Source organism: Sinocyclocheilus grahami, unplaced genomic scaffold (genome assembly GCF_001515645.1).
Source record: "Sinocyclocheilus grahami isolate Dianchi unplaced genomic scaffold, SAMN03320097.WGS_v1.1 scaffold188.1, whole genome shotgun sequence".
Taxonomy (NCBI): domain Eukaryota; kingdom Metazoa; phylum Chordata; class Actinopteri; order Cypriniformes; family Cyprinidae; genus Sinocyclocheilus; species Sinocyclocheilus grahami.
The window spans coordinates 850,187-860,891 of NW_015505367.1; the positions used below are offsets into that span (position 1 = coordinate 850,187).

The 10,705-nt window shown below is 36.2% G+C and overlaps 1 protein-coding gene across 1 annotated transcript in view; it reads left to right on the top strand.

The window, feature by feature from the left end:
- Positions 1 to 10,705, top strand: part of LOC107594651 (rho GTPase-activating protein 29) — a 70,135-nt gene that overhangs the window by 12,243 nt on the left and 47,187 nt on the right. Inside the window, exon 3 of the mRNA XM_016284781.1 lies at positions 2,608 to 2,958. Coding sequence (XP_016140267.1) covers positions 2,688 to 2,958 — 271 coding nt within the window. The 5' untranslated portion in view covers positions 2,608 to 2,687. The remainder of the gene's footprint in view (positions 1 to 2,607; positions 2,959 to 10,705) is intronic.

Below are 10,705 nucleotides of genomic sequence, written 5' to 3' on the forward strand. Positions count from 1 at the left end.
ACACACAAAACTCAAGTACATACATAGGGAGGGGTTCTAGCAGACCAATCACAGCTCTTGCGGTCCGCGTAGAATTGACGCGCTGTTAGATTTTTGGAGAGGTGCACGTCAGGCTACGGCGTATGCGTGTGCGTCTATGCATAAGCTACGCCGTAGGTCCGACACAGAAGTATAAATCAGCCTTTACTCGTCAGTTGCTCAGTAACATTTTTGTGAATTTATTTAAAGGCATGTGCCAATGTGATATGTGCGACAAACATTTTCCCAAATTCGTAATGAAAATTATTTATAATTATAAATCTGCATGCTGTTGTCAACAAAAAGAAGCACTGAGATCTTCCTGCGGATTTCTGCCAAAATAAAAGCAGAGAAAAAGCAACAACTCCATCGACATTCATAAATGAAATTATTGTAATTTTACTGTCGTTATGTAAAATAAAATAAAAAAGTAAGACAATAATAATGATAATAATAATTACCCTACAACAGCTCTGTTAATACATGTATTATAACATTCACACATAGTGTTCAAATTGGGATCTGTAATATATTCTAATGCTTTAAAATAAGTATTTTCTTAGTAAAAAATACATGCCTGATTCAAGTCTAAAAAATGGCCAAAAAATATTATTTTACTAATTAATTTTAAGCTAAATTGTGCTTTGTTGGTATAATGTCTGCTAGAATGTAAAAAAAAATGTTCAGTGTTAAGTAAATATTTTTTAATTGTTGTTTTGTAATAGATTTTTTATTTGAAAAGCAGGACAAAACAGTAAAAAGCACATTTTGGCAATTTAATTAATGCAGTTGTGAAAAAAAATGTCAAAATAGGCCTACATGGGGGGAAAATGTGAAAAACTGTATTCGGTATTCGGCCTTCGGCGCAGTGTTTCATTTTGTTCGGCTTCGGCCTAGAATTTTCATTTCGGTGCATCCCTAGAATGCATATTCAGCACATTTTTAGACGGACAAATATGACTGTTGCACTCGCGTCACACAAGAGATGTATAGAAAGCCATGCAAAGTTAAAACAGTTTAAACTTTTAGAAAACACTATATATATTTGATTTTTATGAGTTAATTATATTATATATTATATAGTTTACTATATAATAATTGTATTTGTATTTAATACTCCCTTTTTATTTTAAAATATTTTAAATGATTTATAATAGTATTATCACACTTTATTATTTTATTAAAAAAAACTAACTAAATAAAGTGCAATAATATTATCTCTATTATTTATTTATTATTTATAGTTGTATATATATTTATTTATTTAATGCGTCACACTGTGTGTAGTCTGACAGCCAAAACAAATCTCCAGGTTCTCTTATGAGAACCAAGCTGAAAATCGTATGTGCACCTCTGTCTATAACACATGCACAAAGGAGCCACATGTTCAACCTTTTCATTGAACACAAAGAAATGAAGTTCATTGAACTTAATTGCAATGCTTTAAGTAACAGAAAGTAATAAAAACTCGATCAAACTGAGTAATGTCAACAGAGTAGAAACAAATAAGTAAGATGAACTTAATTTTAGTTAACAGTGCATCATCTTTTACAGTGTATGTGCATATTATTAAATGCATATTATTGCTGAATTTTCAGCAGCCTTCACTTCATTCGTCAGTGTCACATGATCCTTCAGATATTATTCAGATTCGCTGCTCAAGAAATGTTTCTTCTTATTATTAATGTGGTAATGTCAACAGAGCAGAAACAAATAAGTAAGATGAACTTAATTTTAGTTAACAGTGCATCATCTTTTACAGTGTATGTGCATATTATTGCTGAATTTTCAGCAGCCTTCACTTCATTCGTCAGTGTCACATGATCCTTCAGATATTATTCAGATTCGCTGCTCAAGAAATGTTTCTTCTTATTATTAATGTTGAAAATAGTTGTGTTGCTTAATATTTGTGTTTTTTTAAGGATTTTTTTTGTTCAATAGAAAGTTCAAAAGAACAGATGTAATTTGAATTAGAAATTGAAAGTTTTTTTTGTCATTTTTTCAGAATTTAATGTATCCTTGCTAAATGAAAGTATTAATTCCATTATTTTAATTTTTACCTACCCCAAACTTTTACTGTAAATGCTAATATATCACAGTTTCCACAAAAATATTAAGTTTTCAAAAAGTTTCTTAAATGAATAGCTCACCCAAAAATTCAAATTCTGTCATCGTTTACTCATCCTCAAGTTGTTACAAACCTATATACATTTATATCTTCTGTTGAACACAAAAGAAGATATTTTGAAGAATGAGGGTAATCAAACAGTTTCTGGTTCCCATTGACATCCACAGTATTTTTCCATACTATGGAGGTCAGTGGGGACCAGCAACTGTTTGGGTTAGTAAATGATGACAGCATTTTTATTATTGGGTGAACTATCTGCTTAATAAAGAGATATTTATGGGCATTGAGTTGTTGCATATTGCGCTTGAATTGAATGAATTGTTCATAGGAACATTTGGTAAACTGTTCACATTTAGGATCATTCTGCACATTTGTTTACAAATGAGGCCCCTGATTTTTGGCTCTGCTATCCCTTATGCTGTTTTAATTGATCATTAATTTATCATCTTTTTGTCTTGCAGTACCTTCAGCTCTCCACTGGCAGGAGGGCGCTTGGATCAGCGGCTGAGGTGGCTCAGTATTGGCAGAAGCGGCTGCTGGAATGTTCCGTCAGGGCAGCAACAGTGGGAATAAGCGCTTGACAATCGGTGCTCGTCTCTCCCAGCCCAACATCCCTGTGTCCCTGTCCCCCGGGTCCAACAAAACGCTAGAAATGGGCCGCAGCTCTAAGACGAACCCTCTCAGCGCTATGGGCCTGGATCACACCACCACCACCCCTGGAGGGGACCCTGACTACATCATGCAGCTGGTCAATGATGTGCGCACGTTTTCTGACGTGCTCCTGAGCCTAAAGGAGGCTTTTCACTCCAAAGGTGAGGTTCTACTTAACGCTTGCTTTTTAAAGTGCTTTGTTGCAGCTGTGGTTGATCTTGTGGTATCGCTTTTTATGACGTATCAGTTTCTTTTAAATGTGTATATGGGTCAGTCCATGCTGATGTCGAAGGGTTGTAGGTAGAGGTCGACCGATATATCGGGCCGATATTTGTCATTTTTTAATATATCGGCATCGGCCGATATCCGTGTTTAGTAGCGCCGATTTAAAGTCAGGCACGTCCGCGGGCAGCCCCGTGTTATTGGTGCGGTGGAAAGTGCTGCTGCTGCATGTGAAGGACCCCAAGTCAAAACTTTTGGAAGATTCAACAACAGTCCTGGGAGATAAAAGCAAGGCTTAAATTCTGATATTTCAAAGTCCTATGGCCATATATTTACTATATATTACTAGTAAACTATGAAGTGTTGCTTCACTTAGTGAAAGAAAAAATGAATAGCATAGAACCGTCGGGAACTGGCATAATGCTACAGCTGGTTAAAGGTTCGCTTACTTGCAGTTAACTTTAAGGACTGTTGTCGAAAACTATCAGCAGCTTGCTTGCTAACATATTATCCCCAATGTTATAAGTTCTGTTTTATTTTTCCTGTATCGGAGTCGGAGAATTTGTGCGTGGGGTGGAGAAGGTGGCAGCTCTCACAAACACTGCAGCATGATTGAGGGCTACGTTCCTCCACCCCGCTCACAGACAGCACTGTGCTCGGAGACACAGAGATGCCCTGGAGCAGCCCAAAACAGTGAATGACATTTGTTCGGAAGCATGGTTTGATGCAGCCAATAGCTGGGTTTCCATCCAACTTATTTGCATATTGCATTAATGAAAAAAAGCTGAAGAATATGCGCGTGTTTCCATCAACTGTGTAATGCGAATAAAAATGGACATCAGCCTAATAAAAGTGACGTGTTCCGACCAATATATACGTCGCACAGTTATTATCCTCATGAAACCTGTCTAACGTTAACCGTCAAGAATGTCAGAAATCACTAAGGGTTTAGCACTTTTTATGTTCCAACAAACTTGAAAAATTCTGCTTGATAAATGCTCTAAAACTTTTATGTAAATGATTGACAGTTGTTGTTTTTTTTATTACCTGTTTTATATATTTAATACTTGGTAAGTTTATTGATTTGTTTGGTTAACTTTGGATAAATATTTTATTTTAATACCGTGCAGTGCACAAAATTAAGATTCGAGAGATGGTTCAAGTCAGTGTTCAATAAATGATGATGTTAAGTTTAGAAATGTTGTGCATCCACTTATTATTAGTGTGACATTTTAGCATGCAAATGAAGGGGAAAACTTCAAGATATCGGCCCTAAAAATCGGCAGCACATATCGGCCATCGGCTGACCCTGACCTCTAAACATCGGCATCGGCATCGGTTATAGAAAAACCCATATCGGTCGATCTCTAGTTGTAGGCTCTGTTAGTGTTTCTCATTCCCATCACTGGAGGAGTGCCACATCTGTCAGGATGCCACTGGTAAACTCCTGGCAATCCTGCTGAGAGTGTTTCTCTCAGTGTCCTACGCTGAGCCTGTTGTTAGTTATTTCTGTTTACTGTTTCAAGGTACTTTTTGGAGAACTAGGCCTATGTGTTCCTGTTCTGCATTATTGGAAACAGCTAGAAGATTATGTTCCTGTTAGATTCTTTTAGAGAAACAGTTGCTATGATGAAAGATTGAAAAGCCGCTATTATGTTGTCTTTCACAGTAAATACAGCATTTATGACAGAGCTCTGGAGTATAGATAGTGACTGGCCAATTATGGTTTGTGGTATATACATATTTAGATACTTTCCCATCTAAGAATAGCCAAACTGTCCCACCCCCAGCCAGGGCTCGACAGTGCGACCATTTCAGTCGCATTTGCGACTGAAAACTACTGCGTGCGACTATGAAATTTATTTTAGGAGCACCAGTCAAATATTACCTCGTAATGGGAAGGCTACTTTTTGATAACATTTTGGATTATTGATTAGAAGGTGCTCCTAAAATTTTGAACGTGCTCCTAAATTTTTTAAGTTAGGAGCACAAGTGCTCCTAAAAAGAAAAGTAAGCGTCGAGCCCTGCCCCCAGCAGGGAATTACTGCTTTTTTTCTTTCCAAAAAGCATTTCACCACCTTAAATGGGGGTCAGCTGCAAAACAAGTGTGGTAGCTATATATTTGCTATTTTTGTCTTAAATATGTTTATGTGGAGCACTGTAAAGGATTTTGGTTATATTAAAGCAGTAATTCATCTTTTTAAAATGTCTTTTAAACACTTTTCCAATTTAAGTTCAACTAACAGATCTGCACTAACATTCAAATGTGTGGGGTCATATATTTATATGATCTTTTTCTTTCTATCAATACTTTTTATTTTTTATTCAGCAAATATGCATTAAATTGTAGTAAACACATGTATAATGTTCTATTTCAAATAAATGCTGTTCTTTTGATCTTTCTATTTAAAGCCGGTTCACACTACAGGAGTTAAAAAATCCTAACCGATTATGAAATCTGGTTGCAGCACACACATAAGGAGAGTCTTTGCAGATTATCTTCCCTCAAATCTTAAAGGGTTAGTTGCGCACAAAAAGTATTCTCGTAGCTTCGTATAATTGCGGATGAACCACTGATGTCACATGGATTATTTTACCGATCTCCTTGCTACGTTTCTGGACTTCAGTTGCGTTGCTGTCTATGCAGGGTCAGACAGCTCTCAGATTCCATCAAAAATATCTTAATTTGTGTTCCCGAAGATGAACGAAGATTTTACGGGTTTGAAACAACATGAGGGTGAGTAATTAATGACAGAATTTAAATTTTTGGGTGAACTAACCCTTTAAACATGCACACACTACAAGATTTGCGATACGTTATGACACATTATTCAGACAGTCGTGTTACTACAAAATGTCAAGAAGCAGTTTCCTCCGTCTCCAACGGAGCCGTACAGCAGCTGTTTTGCGGTCGCACATTGGCTATTGTGAATGTACTGACCTAATCATATAGCCGTCATCATCCCGATTTAAATCCTAAATAGCAAACATGTTTGATATTAATCGGGGCAGCCCCGATTTGTGTACGAGCGGATCGGGAGGTGCAAAGTTCGATCGGTGAACACCTCACATTACCAGATAATCCGCGCCGAGCATCGTGACCGATCGAGGTGCTCGACAAGATTTTTGCTCCGATTCTCGGGAGGGGTAAATCGGGGCTAAATCGGGCTAAAAATCCTGTAGTGTGAGGATTTCCTCACACTACAGATAAGATAAAGCCGGGGCTTTACTGAAGAATTCTGAAAACAACTGTTTCAAGCATTTATAATAATACGATTTTTTTTTCTTGAGCATCAAATCAGCATATTAGAATGATCTCTGAATCACACTACAGATAAGATAAAGCCGGGGCTTTACTGAAGAATTCTGAAAACAACTGTTTCAAGCATTTATAATAATACGATTTTTTTTTTCTTGAGCATCAAATCAGCATATTAGAATGATCTCTGAATATTCATGTGACACTGAAGACTGAAATAATGGCTGCTGAAAATTCAGCTTTGAAACACAAATGAATTACATTTCAATATATGTTAACATTTGTTTTAAATCACAATATTATTGTTTTTACTTTATATCCATCATATAAATGCAGCATTGTGAGCATAAAATACTTTTTTGAAAAACGTTTGTGTTGATAAAATAACTGTAGCTTGACTTCATCCAGCATGTACACTTTAATCAGACTGCAGTCTCAAATATTTAGTTGTTTTGTGTCATGATTACTTGGACGGACAGATAATCAATATATCGACTTATCACGCAATATATGTACATGACCTCAATAATTTTTGGTGACACAATATATCGCCCATTATATTTACTTAAAAATGAATGTCACCATGTTTTGTACATTTTGTACATTGTCTTTTGCAGCTTCTCGTACATAACGTGGTGTAGTGACGAGGTGCTCGTTCAAATTAAAAAAATGCTTCTACAAAAAAAGTTTAATCTGCAGATATGGTCTTGTTTAGGGATCTGTGCCTTTGTGCATACGGACATCTGACTGCAAAGTAGGGATTGTGTTTTTCAGCAATAGTGTGCACCCTTAATTTACAGAGAAAAGAAGGTCAGGGGAAAATCTGTAGATGGAAAAATTGTGCATTTTTTAATTTTTCTACTTGTTACTTTGCACTTTTTGTTAGAAAATGTTTATTTACTATTTATTCAAGTTTTTTAAGGTATCTAATATGTTCATTTCCATGATCTAAATATTCTTAAAACGTCTGTTGTCATTTGGATGCGTGTAGGCCTTCTTGCATTATGATGCGGTTACATTATGATTATATATTCAGTGGCATAAAATGGTCTTTAAAATGACAATAATATCGCTTATTGCAATTATTTCTGGGGCAATGTATCGCACAACAAAAAGTTGTTATCGTGACAGGTCTACAGACAGATAATAGCTCACTAGCTCACTACACTGTAAAGACACTTCCTGTATTCCTCACAAGAAATTGCACAAATTCAAATTGCTTAATTAGCATGACATTCTTTTATATGTATTGCCAAAGCATTACCTGTAGTTGGTAAAAAAAAACACAATCGTTATCATAAGATGCTATTATAACATCAATACTGTGAAATTGTGGCAGGTGGCCACAACAAAAACACAAATACCAGCAAAACAAATGCAATGAAAAACCCAGATAAAGATTTGGTGCATATTTTAATGAATATGAACTAATTCTGTTTCCCAGTAGCTCTATCAGTGCAAATGGGATTCCAGCTGCTTTTATTTCAACTGTTTGGTTAAGTATTGATGAGTGAGATTATCCACACCACCCTCTGTCAGGCGGCCCTTTGATACTTCCCACAAGCACATGCTTTTGACCTCCCCACTCTTCCTCCTCGGTGGAGGAGATGCTCACTGACCCTCTAAATGTATGGATTCATCCTGTCTGCACAGAGATTGCTCATCACAGCTCTCCTCGCCTCCCTGGCTGTTATTTTACGCCAGCTAGGAACTACAAGCCAGCCAGGAGGAACGCTACAGGAACTCACCTTCGTGCTAATTTGCTCTGCAGTCTGAATGATTTTTGAAGCCACAATGTGGTTCATTTAAGCTAGAAAACTAGTGGGTTGTAAAAGGAAGAATCGCCGACAACTCTGTCTGGTCCGCAAACTACGTTTCACAACCAAATGCACGCTAGCAGGGTTTTTTCCTGGCTTAAAATGAGGCGGAGGTGGTACTGTCCTGATCATGTGCACACAATGTACCCACCCTTCAACTGGCTGAAAACAAACACTTTTTACATGCAACATATTTTAGGCGCTATAATAATTATATGACTGAAGAAAATGACAATTATAAAGTTAAATTTTACAAAAACAAACCTGTTGACATGAAATTAAATAAAACATACCAGCTAAAAGGGGCCCTTTTGCAGTGTAGGTTAATATATAACGTTAGGTTGTTAAACATTTCATGAAATTGAAAATCTTTATCCACTCCTTTATAGTCTCCTAGTCCACATTGCATTGATCCAATATACATTTATCCACTTAAAGTGTCTTTCTAGAAAACAAAATATTTTCTTACAACCTTGCGTGAATTCTTCTGATACATCATTAAAAGCAATTGCAGCAGGGTAACAAGGTGCATTAGAGCTAATATTAGCAGCATTAATTTTATTTGTACAGATCTTTAAAATTCTATTTTAAAACGTCTGCTGGTTTAAAATTTAAACAGCCAGTCAGATGGTGGATTTCATTTATTTTTATTACATTAGATGTAAAACAAATCAAGGGTTCAGGCATAAAAAGAGTGTTTTCTCATAGCTGGCCTGGTGGATGAATTGTTTTCGTGAATGCACCAGCCCGTTGGAGGTCTTGGTACAGAGACCCCTTTGGCATATTGTAGTGCTGTTAATCTGGGGATATGGACAAAACCCTCTAAATTAAAAAAGTGAAAAAAAGACACCCACCCTCGTGTAACGAGATTGCTTCACAGAGTTTTGCGGGTGGCACCATTGCCAAAGCCGATATAATGGCTCGCTGCGTTTGTGAAGTGGAGAAGAGAGATTTGTTGGGCAGTAACTTTCCCACTGAAGGTGAGGGATGTTTTTGTGTGGGCCTGTGGTTGGGTAGCATTTCCTGGGGTGTGGATTTACAGCCGCAGTTCAGCAGATTGGTCATGGGGATGTGCCAGTTGGCCCATGAAATTCTAGCAAAGCACAGGGCCATCATTAGTGCTGGATGAAGAGCGTGTTTTTTGGGGGTACACGTCAGATGAAGGCCTCTCGATAGAGGTTATTTTGATTTGGCTGGATGAAATATGTAACTGAACTGAATTCGAACAAAAAACATAAAAACGTATTTATCGGTTTAGTGTGCTGTGTTTGTTTACCTTAACATGCTAATGGGATACTCCAGTCTTTGCTCATTTCCTGCACTTCAAAGAATACTCTTTCTGTTCCCGTAAAAGAGAAGTGGTATGGTGTGAGGAAGGCTGACAGGCACAATGGCAAACCCAGAGCCACTTTCTCACCGGTGAATCACAACAGAGCGTCGCTAAGCTCGTCTGCCGCTTTGGGCAAAGCGCAGCTAAGGCAGGTCAAGACGTGCCTATTGATTACCTGTTGTTTGCAACAGAGGAAATGCCAGCAGCTGTGCGTAAAAGCTTTGATGTGTGTGATTACATTGTGTCAAGTGGCTAAGTGTCTTGGAAACATTTGGAACATATGCTGGAACAAAAAACGTACAACCTATTTTCTCAGGAAAAGAGTGATGTTTTCATTCCTGGCAGTAGCAGCCTTGCAACCTGTAGCCTACATAACATGTAGCTGATGTTTAATTGACTAGCACAAAATATCATTACTAGTGTGAAAATAGTTAATGATAGGATTGGGAAATTGAACACTGCATTTTCAAAAAAATTCAGATAATAAATAATAATAATGAATGTGTTTTTTAAATATTAACTACAATATTATACTTTCCTTTATGTTGAATTTATCTTAATTTGGTAATTAAGTAGGGCTGGACGATATGGCCAAAATTGATATCAAGATATATTTCTTAAAAAGTTCATATCGATACGATATAATTCCAATATCGATATGAACACTATTTATCTAAAATAGAAATCTTTTGTAACATTATAAATGCCTTTATCATCACTTTTGATAAATTTTAAGCATCCTTGCTAAATAAAAATATTAATTTATATAATTTCTTTCCAAAAAAATAAAAAAAAATTATACTGAATGGAATAGTGTATAATGTTACAAAAGCTTTTTATTTTAGATAAATGCTGATCTTTGGATCTTTCTATTCATCAAAGAATCCTGAAAAAAAATGTACTCAACTGTTTTAAATATTGATAATCAGCAAATCAGAATGATTTCTGAAGGATCATGTGACACTGAAGACTGGAGTAATGATGCTGAAAATTTACCTATGTATGATAAATTACATTTTAAAATTTATTCAAATAGAAAGCAATTTTATATAGTAAAAATATTTCAACATTTTACTGTTTTTGCTGTACTTTGGATCAAATAAATGCAGCCTTGGTGAGCAGAAGAGAATTCTTCAAAAAAAAAAAAAAACATTAAAAATCTTACTGTTCAAATATTTTTGACTGGTAGTGTAGGCTGATTATTCTTATAGATTGAAACAAATGTGCTTCAGCCAGAAAAAAGGGTATGAAAAGTGCTCCGAGTCGCTGCAGAAAACAAA